At 40.8% G+C, this 25,533-nt stretch overlaps 1 protein-coding gene across 1 annotated transcript in view; it reads right to left on the minus strand.

Moving 5' to 3' along the window:
• The window catches only part of LOC126481434 (NEDD8-conjugating enzyme Ubc12), a 33,894-nt gene extending 8,858 nt beyond the window's left edge, over positions 1–25,036 (minus strand). Inside the window, exons 1-2 of the mRNA XM_050105185.1 lie at positions 24,720–25,036; positions 24,501–24,595 (exon numbers count right to left, since the gene is read on the minus strand). Of these exons, the coding sequence (XP_049961142.1) occupies positions 24,501–24,595; positions 24,720–24,825 (201 nt within the window). The 5' untranslated portion in view covers positions 24,826–25,036. The remainder of the gene's footprint in view (positions 1–24,500; positions 24,596–24,719) is intronic.
• Between the last annotated feature and the right edge of the window lie 497 nt (positions 25,037–25,533).

The following is a 25,533-nucleotide window of genomic DNA, read 5'->3' on the forward strand; positions in this document are numbered from 1 at the left end:
ATGTATATTTTTTACAATAATGTCATGTAGTATCTTGTCAATTATCAAATAAAGCAATGTCATTAATTTGATAAGGTGCCATCTTTTCTTGTAACCAAAGTAAAATATGCAGCTCTTTTGCAGTTCAATAGAACAGATAAAACATTGCACTTCTTGTTTATTTCTTTACTTCAAACTTGAAAACTCTTGTAACTATTGATTAACTTCTCATGGTTGGGATTCACAGTCATAATATTTCTTAAAAGGCATCAGTCGCCGTTGATTGTCTAAAATATTTAGTGTTACTATTGCAATTTCGGCCTTATGGCCATTTTCAAGTAACACTGCAAAGTTACATTCTGTCAGAATAGAAAACTATCTGACTTGAGTACATGTCGTCGTCAAAATGCAGCCTACATGTAAAGGCACAATGTGTCTGCCTGTCGTACGGCATTAAACAATGCCGTCATAGTGAGCCTTCAAGCATTTCAGAATGCTATAAGAGACACATGATGCTCAGCATCTAAAATGTGTCTGGCTTGTGTCTGTCCTACTAACACTCTAGCTAGCTCTTAAGGCCAGATGATGTTCTGCATCTAAGTTATAGTGGATCTGAGATTGCTCCGAGATTTGTCAGGTTCCAGTAGCTTACACAGTTTGAGCTTTCTTAGAACTATGAGCTAAACCAGACTTACATTTTCTAGGCATATCATAAAATAAATACTAATAATACTACCTCCCTTAAGGCTTTGCAGACGCAACAGTCTTAACTATGGCTGACGGACTAACCATTGGATTTCACTATGAACGTTCACAATATTTCATCATAAAAACTGTCCAGCTTCACCAGGTGGTGTAGCACTTATTTTTAAAATTTCAGAAACCTTGCTAACAAATATGCATTTTGATTCACACTGTCAAAGAATAGGTTTTAAACACTGAGCCACCGACCACTGCATTAGCATAAAAATAATAATAATAAAAATCTGCATACCTACTTCAGACTAAGTGGTTGATATTCTTAATTTTCTAAAGAAGCCTATGTTCTTTCTCACCGTTCAAGCTATCCCCATGCCACATTTCATAAAAATCAGTTCATCAGTTTAGCAGTAAAATATTAAGCAGACAATGTCACTTCCACACTTATAACATTAGTATGGATTTTAGACCCATGCCTGCTGATGGATGAAAAACAGTGCTAAAAGTTATTACTCTCATAGTACATTACTAGAATGTGAAATTAATGAGTGTACATAAAGTAAAAGCAGTTAAAATTGCTTTGTGTCAATAAAAATACAAGTTAAAACATTACTATACAACTGTAATAATTATTTTCCACTCAAGATTGAATAAATTGCAAATACTGTCTTGTTTGGATTCTGAAAAAAGGCATTGCCTTGGTGACGACGACAATGATGATGATGATGGATGATGCTTTATGAGTTTAAATACATGTTGCTCTGGAATTCAGTAAGTATCTTTAGTAGATGGGCAGTTGAAGGAAAAGGTATGACCACAGGGCGCATAAACTTGACCCAGGCATCTTTTTGTTCTAATCAAACTTCACAAACATTTCCTTCCCACCCACCACAAACTGTCATACATACATGTAACATACCATCCAGGTTTTAATGTTGTAACTGAAACAGCTGGAATTTCTTCACCTACTTCAAATGCATTAACAGTGAATGCTGCAACATCATTAGAAACTATGCTTACTCTGATCCTGTTTAAACCAAGGGGCGTATCTGACAGATTTCCCTTGTCCTAGAAATTTTGAGGCAAGCCTTTTCCGCTCAAACTGAACTTATTCAATTCCTTTTTGTGTAAAACTAAAAAGTAGATACCTGAAACGTCATGGCAGAACTTAAACAGATCAATAGGCATCAATATTTGCTCAATTTTTCCTACCATTATCCTCAAATTCTCATTCAGCCTCATTATGAATGCTGATATTCTGTGGTTCTTTACCATCAAAACAAACTGCAATGGAATGGAATGTGGCTTCTGTTCTCCCAATGAAACCCTTTAACAGGATCTTTAGTGACAGATAAATAGTTCTCAGAAAAATCCATAAAATGATTCGGTACAAAACTACTGCTCATATTCTGTCATTTCTTCTGGATCACATCCTTTGAAAAAATCTACCAAATAAGCTTCCAGGAAAGTATTCACAGTGTTTCAGCATGCAGTCTTTTGATTCTGAATAGCACACTGTTTTCTTGATTAATTCCTTGCAGTCATCATCCTTGATATGAGTTGCAACCAACATCAGTTTGGCATTCTGATGTATTACATACACACAAACAGTGTGTACTAGCAGCACCAACTGTAATATACCACTTCATAGAATTTTGAGAACACCAATTCAATACTACATTGCTTACAATGTTGATGAACATTTCTTTCAATGCATATAGTAGGAGGCATTTCTGCTTATAAACGTTTCCACCATTTACTCTTACTTTTGTATTATCATTTTTGTTCCTGGACAGCTGAGAAAATTTATCATCTTCAAAGAATCTGAGGACTTAATGTTTGATCTTATTATTGAGTCTTTTTCCTTCTCATTTTGTACTAACTGCCAATATGCCATCCTCTATCTTTAGCGGCCTTGCCTCCTTTGCCATTGTCGCTGTAACACTAATTCATTTTGTGTTTGTGCTAGGAGCCTGGGACAAAATTTGAACTTTGTTGGAATGACTAACAATGCACTTTAATTTTTAGTTCATTAATTATTATGTCCTTACCCTTACATTTATGACATTACCTCAGCACTTGTCTTTCCACAGCATCAGCAGAGCTCACACCAGTAGCTGCTGCTGCTATAGTCCTGCTGATTTAAGGTTGTGGTTTCTAAACTTTCCACCCAGTGTAACCCAATGAAACCCTTGTATCAATTTACTGGAACTTTAAAAGTGAATCTCTATGAGATGCTAGCGAAGCATTCAATATTTAACAAGTGTCAACTGCCGAATCTCCAACAGATACTACTGAATTAATCGCTATGTAGGAAGTCTCAACTGTGTCTGTTTAATAAGCAGATATTGATTCTTGCTCATCCTGAGGCCAATTGCTGTCTACATCTGGGACAAAGCTTCTGCTCTCCAGGCTTGAAACCTATTAGGAAACAGTTTTAGTCTGTCAACATGAAATGTCAATTGGCTGTAGACCCTCCTTAACTTTACGTTTGTTTTCCAAATGGATAAGAGCAGATATTTTGCATAAATCTAAGCGTAGTTTGGCAAAACCTGCTGCGAGTGATGGTGGGTAGCTAAGATGACAATAGTTGATCTGTATAGCCAATAACAATGATGTTTTAGTTTCAATTAAGGGAGAAACAAATATTGTACTTTACCATTATATCCTTTAGCATGGTACATAGCACACTGTAATGGAACAGAAGTTTTGCACAAAAACATGAATACATACAAGCATATAATAAATGATTACCCACAAGTGTTATTATTATATCCCTTGCAGATGTGGTCTGCCTATGAAACTAAATAACACTTCATTTTTAAACGACATGTGTTGTGTTTCTATGTATCTATAAAACATCATTTATTACATGCAACCAATGACGCTTCATAAATAAAAGGAAGTAAAATGTGTATGATATAAAAGCAAAAAGTCTTTTACTCAGTTACATAGACAGACCACATTTCCAAGAAAATTGTAAATAAAATAGGAACTAAGGAATGCCATAAAATACAAAAATGACACCACCACCACCAGTTTTAGTCCCATCAATTTTGACAGTAACTCTATGTTACCATCAAGTTTCTCACACTCTTTTAAATGCATTCCTGTGCACACTTCTCTACAGAAGCTTCTCCATTCTACAACTGTATTCTCAGATAATTTAGTTTGTCAGCAATGAAAAAGTTCCTGGGCCTTTTCACCCATAAAAAAGTAACAGAAAAATGTTTGCAAGATTTAACTTTCTTCCCTCAAACCAATAATATTTGTGAATGCTGCAACTCACTCTATGGCCATTCCATTTGCAGCTTCACTACACCCCATCTGTACATTTTGTAAAAGAAATAAGATTCATATCTCCACCACACCTCGACATTTTCTACCGCTCTCTATAAATCCGTGAGGCATATACCACTGAATATCTTCTTCATGTTCTGTAAGAACAAGGTCCCTGTAACGAAGACATTCGGAGACTGTAGATCAAAACACAAGAAAGTGAAATCGAATTGTCCACTCAAAAGAGTGTGTTTTCTCGGGCCAAAGTAATCTGTTTTGGTATTTCTTGCTGACTACTTATGAGAATACCAAATGCAGCATTAAGACCAATAGTTGCCTTCTAAGATGATTAGAGACTGACAAAGTCCACACAAAAAAATAAAGTTAATGACTGTAAAAATCTATACTCTTTCAGTAAAGTTTTCCTTTGGGTTGAGGGACATAACCTTCAATTTCCTCAATAAGAAGAATCTAAGCAGCACATAAAGATATTAGTGGGACTTAAAGTACTACAGCTACATCCTCCGCAAGCCACTGTATAGAGCAAGACAGAGAAAACCCTGTACCACAACTAGTTGTTTCTCTTCCTGTTCCACTCGCACATAGAGCGAGGGAAAAACTACTGCTATATGCCTCCGTATAAGCCCTAATTTATCATATCTTATCTCTATGATCTCTACGCAAAATGTACGTTGGCGGCAGTAGGATCATTCTGCAGTCAGCTTCATATGCTGCTTCTCTAAATTTTCTCTGTAGTGATCTACAAAATGAATGTCTTATACCTCCAGCGGTCCCCACTTGAGCTCCTGATGCATATCCGTAACACCTGCATGGTGATCGAACTTACTGGTAACAAATCTAGCAGCTCTCCTCTGACCTGGTTTAATGTCTTCTTTCACGCCGACCTGGTGCGGACCCCGAACACTTCAGCAGTACTCAAGAAGAGGTTGCATTAGCATCCTACAAATGGTCTCCTTTACAGATGAACCACGCTTTCCTAAAACTCTCCCAAGAAGCAAAATTTAACTACGCAACTTCCCTACCACAATTCTCACAAGCTTGTTCCACTTCATATCACTTCACAACATTATGTCCAGATATTTAGAATGTGTGACTGTGTCAAACAAGTCACTACAAATGCTGCATCTGAATATTATGGGTTTGGTTTTCCTACTCTTCCCAATTAACTTACATTTTTCTACATTAAGAGCCAGCTGCTATTTATCACACCAAACTAAAAATTTTGTCTCCATCATCTTGTATCACCTACAGTCACTTATCTTCGACACCTTCTTGTACACACCAGCATCAGTGAACAATCACTGATTGCTGTCCACCCTGTTCGCCAGGTCATTTATGTATATAGAAAGTAGCAACTGTCCTAATACACTTCCCTGGGCACTCCTGATGTTACCCCTGTCTCCGATGAACAACCACTGCTGATGACAACAGACTGGGTTCTATTAGTTAAGAAGTCTTCGAGCCAGTCACAAGTCTGGGATTAAATGAAACAACAAGTTTACTGTTACAAGTCACTGTTTATCTCCACGAAGCATTTCAAAGGTTTAAACCTCCATCATCAGGTGGATTTACATTTGTTAATATGACATTTATGTGTGTGTTGTGTTACGATTTTTTGGAGGAACTTGTGGCACTGTCTCCAGTGGTCACAGGTTTCTTTCAGTCTTAAAACATCACATGTACACTGTCATATTCTGTAAACAAAATTTGCAAAATATGACAGTTGGAATCTACATCTACATCTACATCTACATATATACTCCGCAAGCCACCCAACGGTGTGTGGTGGAGGGCACTTTACGTGCCACTGTCATTACCTCCCTGTCCTGTTCCAGTCGTGTATGGTTCGCGGGAAGAATGACTGCCGAAAAGCATCCGTGCGCGCTCGAATTTCTCTAATTTTACATTCGTGATCTCCTCGGGAGGTATAAGTAGAGGGAAGCAATATATTCGATACCTTATCCAAAAAAGTACCATCTCGAAACCTGGACAGAAAGCTACACCGCGATGCAGAGTGCCTCTCTTGCAGAGTCTGCCACTTGAGTTTGCTAAACATCTCCATAATGCTATCACGCTTACCAAATAACCCTGTGATGAAACGCGGCGCTCTTCTTTGGATCTTCTCTATCTCCTCCGTCAACCCGACCTGGTACAGATCCCACACTGATGAGCAATACTCAAGTACAGGTCGAACGAGTGTTTTGTAAGCCACCTCCTTTGTTGATGGACTACATTTTCTAAGGACTCTCCCAATGAATCTAAACCTGGTACCTGCCTTACCAACAATTAATTTTATATGATCATTCCACTCCAAATCGTTCCATATGCATACTCCCAGATATTTTACAGAAGTAACTGCTACCAGTGTTTGTTCCACTATCATATAACCATACAATAAAGGATCCTCCTTTCTATGTATTCAAAATACATTACATTTGTCTATGTTAAGGGTCAGTTGCCATTCCCTGCACCAAGTGCCTATCCGCTGCAGATCTTCCTGCATTTCGCTGCAATTTTCTAATGCTGCAACTTCTCTGTATACTACAGCATAATCCGCGAAAAGCCGCATGGAACGTCCAATACTATCTACTAGGTCATTTATATATATTGTGAACAGCAATGGTCCCGTAACACTCCCCTGTGGCATGCCAGAGGTTACTTTAACGTCTGTAGATGTCTCTCCATTGATAACAACATGCTGTGTTCTGTTTGCTAAAAACTCGTCAATCCAGCCCCACAGCTGGTCTGATATTCTGTAGGCTCTTACTTTGTTTATCAGGCGACAGTGCGGAACTGTATCGAACGCGTTCTGGAAGTCAAGGAAAATGGCATCTACCTAGGAGCCTGTATCTAATATTTTCTGTGTCTCATGAACAAATAAAGCGAGTTGGGTCTCACACGATCGCTGTTTCCGGAATCCATGTTGATTCCTACAGAGTAGATTCTGGGTTTCCAGAAACAACATGATATGCGAGCAAAAAACATGTTCTAAAATTCTACAACAGATCGACGTCAGAGATATAGGTCTACAGTTTTGCGCATCTGCTCGACGACCCTTCTTGAAGACTGGGACTACCTGTGCTCTTTTCCAATCATTTGGAACCTTCCATTCCTCTAGAGACTTGCAGTAAACGGCTGTTAGAAGGGGGGCAAGTTCTTTCGCGTACTCTGTGTAGAATCAAATCGGTATCCTGTCAGGTCCAGTGGACTTTCCTCTGTTGAGTGATTTCAGTTGCTTTTCTATTTCTTTGATACTTATTTCGATGTCAGCCATTTTTCGTTTGTGCGAGGATTTAGAGAAGGAACTGCAGTGCGGTCTTCCTCTGTGAAACAGCTTTGGAAAAAGGTGTTTAGGATTTCAGCTTTACGCGTGCCACCATCATCCCGGAGTGTATGGATATGCTGCTTCGAGCCACTTACTGATTTCACGTAAGGATTTTCAAGTCGGTACATAGAATTTTACTTTCGAATTCACAGAACGCTTCAGCATAGCCCTACTTACGCTAATTTTGACATCGTTTAGCTTCTGTTTGTCTGAGAGGGTTTGGCTGCGTTTAAACTTGCAGAGAAGCTCTCTTTGCTTTCGCAGTAGTTTCCTAACTTTGTTGTTGAACCACAGTGGGTTTTTCCCGTCCTTCACAGTTTTACTCGGCACATACCTGTCTAAAACGCACTTTACGATTGCCTTGAACTTTTTCCATAAACACTCAACATTGTCAGTGTCGGAACAGAAATTTTCGTTTTGATGTGTTAGGTAGTCTGAACTCTGCCTTCTATTACTCTTGCTAAACAGATAAACCTTCCTCTCTTTTTTTATATTCCTATTTACTTCCATATTCAGGGATGCTGCAACGGCCTTATGATCACTGATTTCCTGTTCTGCACTTACAGAGTCGAAAAGTTCGGGTCTGTTTGTTATCAGTAGGTCCAAGATGTTATCTCCACGTGTCGGTTCTCTGTTTAATTGCTTGAGGTAATTTTCGGATAGTGCACACAGTATAATGTCACTTAATGCTCTGTCCCTACCACCCATCCTAAACATCTGAGTGTCCCAGTCTATAGCTGGTAAATTGGAATCTCCACCTACGACTATTACATGCTGAGGAAATTTAAGTGAAATGTATTCCAGATTTTCTCTCAGTTGTTCTGCCACTAACACTGCTGAGTCGGGAGATCGGTAAAAGGAGCCAATTATTAACCTAGCTTGGTTGTTGAGTGTAGCCTCCACCCATAATAATTCACAGGAACTATACACTTCTACTTCACTACAGGATAAACTACTACTAACAGCGACAAACACGCCACCTCCGGTTGCGTGCAATCTATCCTTTCTAAACACAGTCTGTGCCTTTGTAAAAATTTCGGCAGAATTTATGTCTGGCTTCAGCTTTGGTGCTTTCTATCAGCGCTTGAAGTTCTGGTACTTTACCAATGCAGCTTCGACATTTTACAATTACAATACCGATTGCTGCTTGGTCCCCGCATGTCCTGACTTTGCCCCACACCCTTTGAGGCTGGTGCCCTTTCTGTACTTGCCCGAGGCCATCTAATCTAAAAAACCGCCCAGTCCACGCCACACAACCCCTGATACCAGTGTAGCCGCCTGCTGTGTGTAGTGGACTCCTGACCTATCCAGCGGAACCCGAAACCCCATCACCCTACTATGGCGCAAGTCGAGGAATCTGCAGCCCACACACTCGCAGAACCGTCTCAGCCTCTGATTCAGACCCTCCACTCAGCTCTGTACCAAAGATCGGCAGTCAGTCCTGTCGACGATGCTGCAGATGGTGAGCTCTGCTTTCATCCTGCTAGCGAGACTGGCAGTCTTCACCAAATCAGATAGCCACTGGAAGCCAGAGAGGATTTCCTCCGATTCATAGTGACACACATCATTGGTGCCGACATGAGCGACCATCTGCAGATGGATGCACCCTGTACCCTTCACGGCATCCGGAAGGACCCTTTCCACATCTGGAATGACTCCCGCCGGTATGCACATGGAGTGCACATTGGTTTTCTTCTCCTCTCTTGCTCCCATATCCCTAAGGGGCCCCATTACGCGCCTGATGTTGGAGCTCCCAACTACCAGTAAGCCCACCCTCTGCGGCCGCCTGGATCTTGCAGACTGATGGGCAACCTCTGGAACAGGACAAGCAGCCATGTCCGGCCGAAGATCAGTATCAGCCGGCGACAGATTCTGAAACCGCTTCGTCAGACTAACTGGAGAGCCTTCCGTTCAGCCCTCCGGAATGTCTTTCGCCCCCTGCAACACCTCGAGACGACCTCCTACTCTACCACGGGTGAGGGGTCAGTCTCAATGTGGGCAGTATCCCAGGCAGCCACAGCCGTAGTCCGATCAGGGGATGCGTGGGACGAGCTGGCCGTCCCCGACAAACCCCCATCCGGACCCCCACAGTGATGCCCATTGGCAACAGCCAACACTGCCTGAAGCTGCGAGCGAAGGGATGCCAACTCAGCCCGCATCCGAATCATAAAAAGTAAGACTGGAATTTTGAAAAAATGAGATGGCCCCAGAAACTAATAATAAAAAGAATCAGTAATATAATCTTATTCAGCACAAAAATGTTTAAGTTTCCAAAAGCAGGAGATTGTAAGTTATGAGCACCTTTCATAAAATGTATCCACAAGTTGGTACTTTGGCATGCATGTAGATGCGAACTTGGACCTTTCCTACAGAAAAGGAACCAAAGGAGATATTGAGCTGCAACTCTGTACATACATCTGTTATATCTTTCTAAAGCTTTTGACTGTATGAGTCAAAAATGCACTTGTTGGGTAGGAATCACTTTACAGAATGGGACAAACAATGGGAAACTGGCCAAACTCCTACCTCCAAAACATAAACTGTCTCACCAACATCGAGAAAATTGTAAACAAGCACCATGACTCCAGTGCTTCAAGTAAGAACTTTTCAGGAATAATGTCACAACACTGTCAGCTTGACAGATAAAGTGCAACCATGTCTATTATCAACTAAAATGAATATGTGCCCCAAAACAACGCAAGCACAGCTCAAAAACTCTTTAAGTTATTTAGTTTGGAGGTTATATCAGTGCTATAATGAATGCCATAAAAAATACATGGATCTCATAGGTTGTGTGGTGACTACTTTCTTTAATGACTTGTTTTGATTTATACATCATTAGATTAATCAAGGTTAAGGAGAAAATCTCATTACTTTACTCCACACCTATTTATGACATGTTCTCCTTAATCCTGATTAATCTGGTGACGCACAAGTCGAAATATGTTATTAAAGAAAGTAGTCACCACACAAACTGTGACTTCCATGAATTTTTAAAGTGCCAATTATAGCACTGATATAATTGTCAAATTATGTAAAAATGAGTGCATACCTCTTAAGTGACTTACGTCACAACTGTTATCTATCAGTAATTACTGAAACAAAGCTTAAGTAAATACGAACTTTCTTGGAAAACAAAAGATGCGTCAAAAGTTCAAGTCTACCATCTTGGGTGACAACTCCAAGTCTGCGATATATATAGATTCTAAATGAAGATGCTCACATTGAATGTTTAGGTTATTTTTATCCCCAAGCTAATGCATGTTTTGTCCTGAAAAATACTAACCACAACACTCCTAAACACGTACTTCTATTATTGTGGTAACTGCAGGAGGAAAAAATGATGGTGCCTGCAATAAAAGCCTCTATCTTTTAAAAATTAAGAAACAAACTACCTTGCGTTGCATAAAAGAAGGTATTTTTAATGTACATGCCATTTAAATTGAACTTGCAAACTAGTCAGGTGCAAATACAGAAGTAACACATACAAATTTGCAGAGTTATAAACCCTGTTCAAAATTAGCAAATGTTGCAGTAATTAAAGTAAGCGAATTTTGCAGGGAACATTATACACAAAAAGGGTTTTTACTTAAACAACCTTGCCAGAAGAGAAATCGCTAATTTTATAATAGGAACTGAAGCAAAAAGTACTGGCCCCACAATAGTGCTTAGTTACAAGAAACAAAATCGCTATGGAACAGCTTTTTTTTTTGTGGTTTTAGGGCGCACAACTACAGTGGTCACTAGCGCTCGGACTAAATCATGAATGCACTGCGAGACACAATGTTAAAACAGCAACTAAAAAGGACAACACTATAAAAGGCACATTAACAGGCAAAAGATTAAAAGAAAACAGCATAATCAAATGTCCTTAGACAGGTTAGTCAAGTGGATAAAACGAAGAATGTGAGCAGCTGCTCCTGGGTCATCTGCGAAAATTTCATCCAGAGTAGTTGGCAGGCCAAGATCAATGCGCAGTGTATTGAAATTTGGACAGGACGTTAAAATGTGGTGTACTGTCAGCACTTGCCACATGGGCAGAACGGCGCCGGCGCAGCCGTCAGCAGATGGCAGTGGCTGAACCAGCACTGTCCAATCCATAACCGGGCCAAAATGACCTCCTCCCGCTGAGAAGGGCGTGAAGAGGTCGTCCAAGCCGTGGGGAGAGGTTTTTAGGCCTGAAGCTTGTTTTCACTAAGTGTAGACCAATCGGCATGCCACAGCGATAAAATGCGCTGACAAATTACCCTGCTAAAATCAGATTAAGGCACACAACATAAAGCTGGCCGAGGCTGGAGGACCGCAGCCTTGGCGGCGGCATCTGCAGCTTCGTTCCCAGGGATACCGACATGGCCAGGAACCCACATAAAGGTAACTGGAGAACCATCGTCCACCAGCTGCTGAAGAGAGCATTGGATCCGGTGCACGAAAGGGTGAACCAGATACGGATTGCTGAGGCTCTGGATGGCACTCCGGGAATCAGAGCAGATGACATAAGCAGAATGTCGGTGGCAGCAGATGTAAAAAAACAGCCTGATAAGAGGGCAAATAGCTCAGCTGTGATGACCGAACAATGGCCATGGAGCCGGTATTTGAAACTGCATGCCCCGACAATAAAAGAACACCAACACTGTCGTTGGTCTTAGAGCCATTTGTATAAATGAAGAACGTATTAATGAACTTCAAACGAAGCTTGACAAACCGCGAGCGGTATACCAAAGCTGGGGTAACCTCTTCTGGGAGCGAGCTGAGGTCAAAGTGAACGCGAACCTGAGCCTGGAGCCAAGGTGGCGTGTGGCTCTCGCCCACTCTAAAGGTTGCAGGGAGTGAAAAATCAAGGTGCTGAAGGAAGCGACGAAAGCAAACTCCAGGGGGTAGCAGGGCAGATACATACAACCCGTATTGACAGTCGAGAGTGTTGTCAAAAAAAAAATGATAATACGGGTGATCGGCCATTGGTAATAGCCGACAGGCATATCGATAAAGCAGTATATCGCGCTGGTAGGTTAGTGGCAATTAAACCGGCTTCAGCATGAAGACCCTCGACGGGACTAGCATAGAATGCTCCGATCACAAGACATAGCCCCCGATGTTGTATAGAGTTGAGGCGGCGTAAGATGGACGGCTGTGCAGAGTATACAAAGCTCCCATAATCCAGCTTTGAGCGGACGATCGACCTATATAGGCGAAGTAGGACAGTTCGATCCGCTCCCCACGACATACAGCTGAGAACACGGAGGACATTTAGGGAACGGGTACAATGGGCAGCCAAATATGACATGTGGAGACCAGCTAAGTTTCCTGTCAAATGTAAGATCTAAAAATTTTGTTGTCTCCACGAATTGGACAGCAACGGGACCGAGATGTAAGGACGGCAGGAGAAATTCTTTGTAGCACCAGAAGTTAATACAGACCGTCTTCTCGGCAGAAAAGTGGAAGCCACTGGCGATACTCCAGGAGTAAAGACGGTCAAGACAATGCTGAAGACAGTGCTCCAGGAAACATGTACGCTGCGCACTGCAGTAGATGGTAAAATCGTCCACGAAAAGGGAGCCTGATACATCAGCTGGGAGGCAATCCATTATTGGATTGATCGCTATGGCGAAGAGAACGAAGCTCGAAACTGAGCCCTGTGGCACCCCATTCTCCTGGCGAAAGGTGTCTGATAGGACAGAATCCACACGTACCCATAACTGTTGATCCATTAAAAATGCAGGAATAAAAAGAGGGAGGTGACCGTGAAGGCCCCATGTATGCATGGTGCGGAGAATGCCCGCCCTCCAACAGGCGTCGTAAGCCTTCTCCAAATCAAAGAACACAGCCACTGTATGGTGCTTCCGCAAGAAGTTATTCATAATGAAGGTCGACAAGGTAACCAGATGGTCAACAGCAGAGCGGCGCCTATGAAATCCACATTGTACATTGGTAAGTAGGCGTCGAGATTCGAGCAGCCAAACCAAACGAGAGTTAACCATTCGTTCCATCACCTTACAGACACAGCTGGTAAGGGAAATGGATCGATAACTGAAAGGCAAGTGTTTGTCCTCCCCCGACATAGGAATCGGGACAACAATAGATTTTGCGCCAGCATGTGGGAACATCACCCTCAATCCAGATGCGATTATAAGTACGAAGAAGAAAACCTTTACCCGCAGGAGAAAGGTTTTTCAGCATCTGAATATGAATAGAATCAGGCCCCGGAGTGGAGGACCATGACCGGGCAAGTGCACTTTCGAGTTCTCGCATGGTGAATGGGGCATTATAACTTTCATGATTCGAGGAGCGGAAGTTGGGTGGCCTTGCTTCCTCTGCCTGTTTTCGGGGGAGGAAGGCAAGGTGGTAATGAGCGAAGCTCGAAACCTCTGCGAAAAATCGACCGAAGGCATTGGAGACATCCTCAGGGGCCACAAGGACGTAATTCGCGACCGTCAAGCCAGAAACTGGTGAGTGGATCTTAGTGCCAGAGAGCCGGCGCATGCTACCCCAGACAACAGAAGAAGGATTAAAACTGTTGAAGGAGCTTGTGAAAGCAGCCCAGCTGGCTTTCTTGCTTTCTTTAATAACACAATGACACTGCGCAAGTAATCATTTATAATTAATGCAAATCGCCATTGTAGGGTGGCGTTTAAAGGTGCGTAAAGCATGTCGACGAGCACGTAAAGCGTCTCTACATGCTGTGGTCCACCAGGGGACCGGTACGCGACGTGGAGAAGTAGTAGTATGAGGGATGGAATATTCAGCAGCAGTGAGAATGACTTCCGTGAGGTGTGCGACCTGACTATCGCAGCTTGCGAAGTTTTGATCCTGAAATGTCGCCCTGGAGAAGACCCCCCAGTCTGCTTTGGAGATGTTCCATCTAGTTGAGCATGGAGATGGGGTATGATGCAGGAGATGGATAACAGAAGGGAGGTGGTCGCTCGAATATGTATCAGAAAGAGCGTACCACTCAAACCGATGTGCAAGTTGGGTAGTACATATAGACAGGTCTAAATGGGAATAGGTATGAGTTGTGTCCGAAAGAAAAGTAGGGGCGCCAATACTGAGGCAGACAAGATTGAGGGGTTGAAAACGTCTGCTAACAGGGAGCCTCTCGGGCAGGATGCTGGAGAGCCCCAAAGGGGATGGTGGGTATTGAAATCTCCAGTCAACAAAAATGGTGCAGGTAGCTGAGCAATAATTGGCATCATGTCTGCCCTAGTAACGGTAGACGACGATGGAGTGTAAATGGTACAAACGTAAAATTTGAAAGTGGGGAGAGTAATTTGGACGGCAACTGCCTGCAGATCGGTGTGCAATGTGATGGGATCGTAGTAGATATCATCCCGGACCAGCAACATAACCCCTCCATGAGCCGGAATACCTGCCACGTACAGAGGCATAGTGTGCTAAGTCAATTCGATCGCATAGGCGTAGCTTCGTTTCGTGGAGAGCTACTACGAGCGGACAGTGCAAGCGTAGCAGCAACTTTAAGTCCTCTCAGTTGGAGCGAATGCCGCGAATATTCCAATGAAGAAGTGCCATCGTGAGAAGATAAAGAAAAAGGAGAAGCAAGAAGGGGTCACCTCGAAGGCCGCTGAGGGCCTGGCTTCGAGCAAGCACTGCTGCCGCTATCAACAGGCAGAGTGTCATCGTCCATTTTTTCCAATAGGTTCGTTGGCCGGGAGGGGAGCTTCCTCCGCCGGTGAACAGCCAGATGTTCGGCTACCAGGGGTGCGTCCAGGCGAAATGGATGACGGCCTGGGGCGGCAACCGCTGGGTGACGCAGGAGAAGAAACGCGCTGTGGCAGAGAAGGAGAACTTTGCCTCCTATGAGCCTTCTTGGAAGGTCGTTTACTCGAAGTACTGGTCGATGGCTGGGAGTTCGGGGTATGTAAGAAGTCTTCACGGGACGGTTCCTTCTTGAAGGCCAGTGCATCTGACTTCTGGGTCTTAGTCTTGGCAGAAGCTGATGAAGGTGCTTGTGTCTTAGGGGTGACGGGAGGAAGAGGAGACGTTGATCGGGCAAGCTTAGCACTGGCTGGATGGACGACCGTCGCGCTAAAGGTCAGATCGCAGGTCTGCGTTGACACCTCCCTGGTAGGCCGAGGAGAGGCGAGGACAGTACTGTATTTCCCCGCTGGGAGCAGCGTGGGCTTCCTACTAGCAAAAAGCTTGCGAGCAGCCGAGGTGGACACTTTCTCTTTGACCAGAATTTCCTGTATACAGCGTTCATCCTTTTAGATGGGACAGTTGCGGGAGGATGCTGCATGGTCACCCTGACAGTTCATGCAACGAGGAGACGGAGGTGGACAGTCACCTTCATGGGCGTCCCTGCCACAAGTGACGCATTTAGCCGCATTAGAACAAGACTGGCAGGTGCGGTTGAAATGCTGACACTGGTAGCAGCGCGTAGGTGTCGGGATATAGGGGCGAACAGAAATAACATCATAGCCCGCTTTGATGCACGACGGCAACTGAACACTATCGAAGGTCAAGAAAAGTGTCCGGGTCGGCACAAGGTCATTGTTGACCTTTTTCATGACCCTATGGACAGCTGTCACGCCCTGCTCAGAGAGGAAAGACTGAATTTCCTCATCAGTCAATCCGTCGAGTGATCTAGTAGACACCACACCACGTGACGAATTCAAAGTGCGGTGAGCCTCCACCCGGACAGGGAACGTGTACAGGAGTGCGGCCCAAAGGAGTTTTTGTGCCTGAAAGGTGCTCTCAGTTTCCAACAACAAGGTACCGTTACGCATCCTGGTACAAGACTTGACAGGTCCAGCTATGGCATCTACGCCCTTCTGAATAATGAAAGGGTTGACAGATGAAAAATCCTTTCCGTCCTCGGATCTAGAAACTACAAGGAACTTTGGGGCAGGTGGTAGTACTTTTGTCACTGGTGGTGGCTGGTCAAGTTTCCATTTTTGGGCAGAAGTTGAGAGTGAAGAAGAAGAGAAACCAATTACGGATGAATCCCCCATGATTGCCAGCATCTCCGATGGCGCACTCTTCCTTGTGGGGATCCTCTCACAGGGCGCTCCAACCTTAGGTGAATGTTTGCACCTCAGGTCACGCCTCCCGAGAAACGGACGGAGGGACCAATCGGCATGGTCGGAAGGTGTCAGCTCAGGCAAGCACCCCTCCCTGGGCCTGGCCTTTACCAGGGGGTATGCAAGGGCCCTCCTTGTCTACCCAGGGCGGAGAATTACGCTTTACCCCATCACCGCCTAATGCATGCAAATGCGTGGGTCGGCCTTCAGGCATGCACAGGGAGGAAAGAAGAATAGGAAAAAAAGGACAGACTGTCTCAAACGCCGAGGCGGAGACCATAGGGTGGACAAGAAGGCAAGGAGAAGGAGGCAAGGAGAAGAAGGCAAGGAGAAGAAGGCAAAGTAAAAAGTAAGGAAGACGGTGAGGGAGGGAGAAGGACAAAGAAAGGAAACAAACAAAGGAAGGAAGAAACCAGAATAAGCGAAAAACCAAAATGACTACAAGCATAAGTCGTTGAACCGTCCGTCTCAGGACACAGGCGCAAACTCTTACGACAGGCAGGAACATCTCGGGTCTATTCTTACCCCGGACCCGCAGGACGTATGGAACACCTTGTACCCAAAGACAAAAGCAATCTCAAAATACACAGATTATGCAAGTAACATATTTACTTCAGAAAATTTATTATGGCTAAGCTTTCTGTCCCAGGAGGAGTGATAGTTAAAAGTCATCTATGTCCACCTGTCGTATAGACATCTCAGAAGAAAGAGACATAATGGAGCCACAAGAGGCAACCAATACAAAGGTACCATAGGCAATTATGTGGTGTGCCATCTCCGAAAAAAATGGTACGAAAAACTTTTCTGCATGTCACCAAAACATGCAATCAATAACAAGCTTGCAGACACTGAACTCTGATCAACAAGAGACCTGAAATATGTCAATGTCATATGCATTACAGAACACTGGCTGAAATCAGACCAAATTTGTTCAGTTAGCATACCGGGTTATACATTAACATCCCACTATTGCAGAAAAAGTCAGAAAGATGATGGAGGCAGTGCCATATTTATAAACAAAATTTGTAAAATATATGTTTTGACCAGCTCTGTTAATTCAACCAAGGTAAGAATCTTTAGCTAGCTGCTACAAAAAAAATTAGAACAAATATATTTATTGCATGCTTTCACTATTCCCCCAACAGGGAATGTGTGTGTTTTTCTCAAAAATCTTGAGATACTCCTAAACAACACACCTTATCAAAACAAAAAAGTACCAAATTTCTGTAGTGACTTTAAATGTTGATTTTCAGTCTCCAAGGCAGGTGAGAGAACCTCTATTGACTCTCTCAAGCTCATCCAGTCTGAAAATTACATTAACGTTCCCTACAAGATGCAAAGATCATACCAAAAACCTCAACTAGATGTTTATAAACTGTCTAACAGACAGCAGAACCTTGGGATACAGGTTATAGTGATCACTGTACCCAAGTCCTCTACCTTACAAATGTCATCCTTTCATGCTGCAACAACAAACACACAACTAAAGTTATAAATTAATTGAGAAAATATGAAAACTTTCAATGATTCTTTAGCACCAAAAAAGGAAATGAAGTATATGAAAGAGATGACAAAAAAAAAAAAAACAGGCATCTTCCTGAAATACATTTCTAAATCTCTTCAATATTGCTTTTCGTCTCAAATTTAAATACCCTATATTAATCCCAAACACTAATAAGGGAGATACATTAAGCGATATGTTAAAATCCTTAAGCACAAGCCAGCAAACAGCAAATGTTAACTATGTCGCAATGTTCTCAAACGATACAAAGGTAGTGTGGAAAATTAAAAGAAATGAAACAAATGAACTTTCTCGTGAACATGAAAACAGTACTTTGATCCACAACAACTCTACAGTCACTAATCCACAAAAAGTTGCAAATATATTCACAATTACTATGGAAGTATTATAAAGAAAATATTACAAAACATAAGAAACCCACACCCAACAGAAAAACATAAAATAAAAACTTCTATGGACCCTATATTCTTCTGGGACGTTACTGCTGACGAAATAATACATAGAGTCTGTCCTCTGGAATTTATGATGTTCCAGATTTTATTATTAAAAACTGCATAAACGTAATAGCCGTTCCACTTTCTAATGTATACAATTTATTGTTGATCACAGTTACATTTTCTGATTGCTTGGAAGTCGCAAAAGTTATCCCGCTCTATATACAAGTACATACACTCCTTTTAAAAAAAAGAGAGAGAGAGAGAGAGAGAGAGAGAGAGAAGTTGGCATCTTCCTAGATCTCTCACAAGTTGTTTAATGTTACAGACCACAAACCACTACTAGACAAGCTGCAGTCAGCTCTTATCTCACAAATGGGAAAAAAAGTACAATGTAACACAATGATCAAGGACATATCAAAATGAACGGTTTTGCTCTGATTACGGCGAAAATGCACAAAGTGTGCCCCATGGCCTTTCTTTACGTAAATGACTTACTGTTGAATGTCAGTGCCAGTACCAGTACAGTCTTTGGAGGTGATACTATAGTCCAATTAAAATTATTTGTTTGTTGATGTCTGTCACTTGCTGCTATAGTGTTGCCACATCAGCTGCCAGCCACTGCTTGGTTATAGGTCACACACACAAACACAGTGGGTCACTTCACAAGTGCTATTAATGTGTAACATGGAGCAATGTTGGCAGTGGATGCTGCAAAGTATGTCGGCAATACGAGATGCCCTGTTGACAGATGATTTGGAGTGACCAGTGACTGAACAGAAGCGGATGATACATTTTGTAGCCATGGATTTAAACTTGTATCCTAAACTAATCACAACCTTGGGAGATGCCATTTATCTGAGGAAATGGCAGTCAACAATCTGCAGAAAAACTGAAATCATGATCGCTTTCTTCATGGCGATTAAAGATAACTTCTATGAGCAAACTCAAGATAGAAAGAATTCAGTTTCAGTTTTAAAAGCAAACTAATTTCTTGATATCATTGGCATTCTCATTATTATTGTCCAAAATTCAATCATATGGGGTATCTAGCAAAATTTGTGATTGGATTGACAACTTTTTGGTAGGGAGGATGCAAGATATTATCTTGGAAGTAACTTCGGTGTGCCACAGTGAAGTGTGTTATCCTTGCCATTCATGTTGTTTGTTAATGACCTTGCACATAATATCAACAGTAAAATCAGGCTTTTTGCAGATGATGCAGTTATCTATAATGAAGTACTATCTGAAAGAAGCTGCATCAATATTCAGTCAGATCTTGATAAGATTTCAACGTGGTGCAGAGACTGTCAACTTGCTTGTAATGTTAAAAAATGTAAAATTCTGTACTTCGAATCACAAAAAAATTGTAGTGTCCTGTGACTAGAAGTCAATGAATCCCTTTTGGAATTGGCCAGCTCATACAAATACCTGGTTGAAACACTTTGTGGCATGTGAAATGGTAGACTTCATTTTATTTGTAGAATACTGGGGAAGTGCAATAAATATGCTAAGGAAATTGCTTACAAATCACGTATGCAACCAGTTCTACAATAACGCTCAAGTGTGTGGGAACTGTACCAGATAGGACTAACAGAGGATATTGAGTGTTTGTAAGAGGGCAGCACTTAATTGGAAGACTCTTTAAGGTAGATGTAAATTATCCCAAGAAACTCTAAAAACAAAGTTTCAAAAAACTTGCTTTAAATGGTGACTCTAGGAATATACTACAATCCCCTAAGGATCACTCACATGGGGATCATGAAGATAAGATTAGAATAATTACAGCACACACACAGACATTCAAAAAGTCATTCTTCCTGCACTCTATATGTGAATGGAACAGGGAGAAACCCTAGTAACTGATACAATGGGGCGTACCTTCTGCCATGCACCTCACAGTGGTTTACAGAGTGTAGATGTAGATGAAGGCTGATTGTGGTTGACTCAGGCAGCTTTCAAATACAAAAACAATTATAGGAAGAAAAATAAGAGTAAATAAAGTTTATGATGATGAGAATAATGCAGCAAAGAATTAGGAGGAGGGGGAAAAAAAAAACACGTATTACACTTAAACCAATTAACTGAACAGAAATAATAACACTATTTTGATTAGATTCAGAAATTAAAAAAAATTGCAACATTTGATGCGATTCAAACGTGTGATCTACACAGCAGGTCGATTCACTAACCACGGCAATACGCCACAACACTGCTATGTGTGGTTATGTTTAATACACCGGTGACCTAGTTGTAACAACAAATTGCAGCCTTCAAAAATCAGCTTCACGCAATGTCATGCAAAGCTTATCAAATGTGAGCCGGTCTAGTCATTGTGATAACTGCATAGGTCACGGTGAATCATATTTTGTGCAGAAGAAGCCAGTAGTGTTTGGTTAGTGCTATGTATGAAATGTGTGTATTTCATTAGCACCACATTTGTGTGTGTGTGTGTGTGTGTGTGTGTGTGTGTGTGTGTGTGTGTGGTTTCATGCATGATTAAATACAAAATGAAAGTGGCATGCCCACAATTCTGGATCCAAACACATCAAGAAATAATGCTGAACAAGGAACTGGAAATGAACTGACCAACTATTAAGGCAGTTTGGAAATGGCGAATGGTTTGGGCATGGCACTGAGTGTTCTGATTGAAGGAAACCAGCTCCAATTTACGAAGTGCCAACTATCAAGTAATTTTAATCTTGCTTCAGTCTCCTGATGTCAACAGAAACGACAATGAACTCTAAGAACATGTAACTGAAAGTACAGGTCAACTCTGATTTGTCTGACAGAATAACCTGAGACTTAACAGAAAGAAAACCGTCTTCCTGAACTTCCACATGAGAAACAAGAAATTTATGCTAGATACAAAATTACACTGTTCCGAAACATCCCACATATCAGAAACAAGATTTTTAAACCCATGGATCTGGGACAACTTAAAATGACAGACTTATATCAGCAAAACTTACAGTAACCTGAACAACGTGCACTAAACCTAATGCATTACCTTGTACTGCACAAGCCCAGAGCCTGTTCGCACTGGTTACTGTGCACAATTAGATAGTGTAATGCAGTATGGTATGGTACCATACACACAGCTCAGACAGTCTCCTCACTAAGTAGAGAGTTGTGACAGTAATGAACAGGGCAAAGCCAACTCACAGCTGCCATCCTCCCTTTCAAAAGTCAGCACTTAAGCAGTTTAGGGGGGTACATGCGCTGATCACACGAAAAGTAGCTACTTTTGAAGGAAACATATATTTCTGAGGATATAAGCATATATATGTACAGAATACCAAATAAAAATTAATTTCAAAAATTGTGTATTACAGTCATATCTGATGTGCGCGTCACCGAAAAAGTACTTATTTTCATATGGATGGGGGAAAAAAAAAAAAAAAAAATAATATCAATTAACTGTCTCAAAATTTTTTTTTATCATAAATGATGTACTGCATATGTATGCACGGAATTTCAAAAATATTTTTTTTTTGCAGAAAAAGATGGAATTAATAACAAATTTTTCTCAAAAAATCATATTTGTTTATTTTACACAGATATACATTAAAGTTAGAATCATAGATTAGATAAAACCAGCTACCTGAAGCTAATTTGCAGCATTAGGGTAGATTTTTCGAACATGCTTTATGAAATTGTGGAATGGATTTTCCCCAAAACGCTGACTGGTGAAAGCAGACAGTTAATTTATCTTTTTTTCCATCCATATGAAAATAAGTACTTTTTTGGTATTCCATGCATATATATGCTTATATCTTCAGAAATACATGTTTCCTTCAAAAATAGGTACTTTTCTCGTGATCAGTGCATGTACCACCTAAACTGCGTAAGTGCCCAAACATCACTCATTCTATCTCTTGGCAGTCTCTACACATTAGAAATGTAAAAGTCAGTAAAAAGTAACGTTGCAAAATTCAGCAAAGATCTGAATACCCGCGATCATGGTACATGCTGTACAGAACAGCATGTTCAAAACAATGTGTGTTCTGGTCTATCTCAGCACTCACGTATGCACCATAAATCATCACTTCATTACACTATGGATCAAAGCCAAGATCTGCCACTTGTAGATTAAACTGAGCGACAATTGCTACAGCCGAACAGCCACCTGTACCATACTCCCTAAACATGACAACCCGGAAGAACAATGTTAAGTCTATCATAGCATTTTCATTTATTACTAATTTTATTGTACTAGTGTGGGTGGCACAGTATTGATCTCTAGTGCACTTTAATAGGAAACCACTAATACTCTGGCAGAAGACTTACTGAGACAAAGAATGAATGAACAAATAAATATTTGATCATCTGATCTTTTCTTTCTTCTTGTAGGCCTACTTTTACTATATTTTAGCTCACTACCTTAATGCTTGTGCACATTTTCATATTCAACATTTGTAAATATAGAGCAAATCATATGAAATTGTTACCAAAACAATCATCATAAAAAGAAACTTAATAAATGTTATCGTAAGAAACTTTTATCCACACATTAATATGCTGCAATCCAAGCTATTCGCAGCTAGAAGTGGAATCCAATACTGCAGCAGGCTTAATTCTGTAGTATTTTAATGAAAACAAACTAAAATTAAACACAAATAAATCTGTCTATATTAAATTTGATCTTGGGAGGCAAAAAACGTATGAAAACCAAATCTTAATAGGTGACGAATAAATTAAAAAACAATACCCGACCAAATTTCTTGGCCTGACACTTCATGCAGAGTTAAACTGGTCTGATCATGTGAATGATATTTGCAAAAAGCTACGTACTACCATATATGTCCTAAGAAAACTGGCACCTTTTTGTAACATCAACACTCTTGAGGCAAATATATTTTGCACTATTTGAATCCCATCTAAGTTATGGGATAGAGGTATGGGGATCCAGCAGTAAAAGTAATATGAAAAGTGTACTTATCTTACAAAAGAAGGCACCTAGAATTGTGGGAAAGAAATGTACCAGGGAGTCCTGCAGAAATTTGTTTAAAGAATTTAAAATACTAACTGTTCATAACCTATATGTGCTGAAGATAATCATTATGGCAGTAAACAGTAACAAAACACTTAATAAAGAAATACACACTCATAACACTAGAGGTAGAGAGAGACCCCACATCATATCTCATACAACACTGAGAAAAGCCCTCACTATGCAGGCATAATAAAGCTACTGAATTGCTTCCATCCTAATATCTCCAAATTGCCCATTACAAAACTAAAAACGAACTTAAATTATGGCTCCTAAACAATCCTGTATATTCAATAGATGGGTTTCTAGATTTAGTACACTCGCATGATGGAAGACCATCTATCTAAAAATATATGTAATCTCAGATCTTAGACTGAGTCACAAACTGTAAATATTTGAATGTCAGATGTGAATACTGTGTCACAAACTGTAGATTCCTTAATCTAAGTATGGCAATAACAATTTTTTTATGTATAGTTCATGTATGTAACTCTGTTCTCTCAACTAAATTTAGAAAAAGTTGTGTAGATAAAAGTGCCAGACAATAATATGTAACCCTAGTAATTAAGGCTCTGACTTTTCCAGAAGATTGGAACAAAAAAACCCTTTTTTGTAATCAGTTGATGTTGGACCAAAATAAATAAATAAAAAATTAATGAAGGACCTCTTTGGCCTATGAAAAAGGCATGCCAGATTATCTGAGTAGGACCAAATTTATGTCTAGCTCATTCTTCTGTTAGATGATCACATCCAGGCTGTACCAAACCTCAGCAGTAATCATACTGACTATGAAAGCAATAGAATGTCCTGAAATACAAATACCTACGTCACAAACCAATTACACTGAATTTTATGTGTGACTTCAGTCAAAATGACATGCAAGTTCTCCCACATTTTACAAAATTATCGACATACAAAAAAGCAATAGATGTAACAAGAACATTACAATGTACAAAATAACTTCTGATAACCAACAATTACCATAGAGAAAATGTATTTTACTTCAATAACACACTATTTCTGTGATGTCAGTTTTAAATATAAATCACAGAATAGCATCTAAATAATTTCTGCAGAAAACTCTTGGTCTCGATTGCTTTTTAATATAGTGATTCTACGAAAATCTCTTAGCAGAGATGATGATGCAAATATGACAAAATCTAACAAACTATTCTACTTGCGTGAAAATACTGCCAGTACACATTTTTTCTCGTACCTCATCGGGGCATATAATAAGCTTGAACGTGAGTAAGTCATCCGGATCTGGGAACTCGGTATTGCAGGTTTTTGGAAGATTAAGTTCATTTATATCTGTAATGAACAAATTCAAAATCATACGACAAATATATAAATTTGTAACCACTCACTTAGCATTCAGTATACTTCCGCTTATTTCTGTTGTCGTAAGCTTTACAAACACTACAATCCGACAAACCTTTAGTTATTCTTAATTGCGCGGCGGAAGCTTTCTTTTGAGTCCCTGATTTGGGGGCTGCTTCTCCGTCCTTTTTCTGCTGTTTCAAAGAAAACAACTTAATCATTGTCACTTCGGAAAGGTGGTATAAATTTTTCGTAGTTTCACAGCATTCACACGAAAATCCTCAAAAACACTGTCATTCAAATACTATAATTTCTGACAAGGATTTATTCACTTGCTCAACATGTTCTTCTCGAAAAACAAAAACTATATCGAGTGTAGGCCCGTATGGTCGCTGTTGGGATCAGCGATATTCATTATAACTGCAAGTAAGTTAAGAGGGAACGTCATACTACAGCAGCGATAATGTAAAAAGGGGATTCCAACCACGGCCGAGTTCTATCACTGGATTCTGCTAGTGAAGTTCACAATCAGCGAATAGATATTCGCTTTCTGATCTAAAACATAAACGCAGCATTTAACGGCGAAGAAAAAATTATTTTCGTAAGTTTACGAGGCACTGGTGAAACATAACAACTCATGCCACACGATTAAGTAAAAAGGAAGGATTACGGCAAATCACTGCGCCGCATTAAATTCGCAGTACTGTCAACACATAAAATTTATTTCACAGAAACATTAAGTGCTGGGTCCTTTAAGGAATTCAACGGCGAATTTGAAAACGAATCGTCTGTGTGGATTTATAAAAACGTAATGTAAGAAGATTAAAATATATGTATGACTTAGGTAGAAATGGTGGGTCGCGTAAAGCTGAGTGGAAGGCCGATGATTAAAAACAAACCTCAGCACTGACTAAGATAATGTTTTGAGG

Source organism: Schistocerca serialis, chromosome 5 (genome assembly GCF_023864345.2).
Source record: "Schistocerca serialis cubense isolate TAMUIC-IGC-003099 chromosome 5, iqSchSeri2.2, whole genome shotgun sequence".
Taxonomy (NCBI): Eukaryota; Metazoa; Arthropoda; class Insecta; order Orthoptera; family Acrididae; genus Schistocerca; species Schistocerca serialis.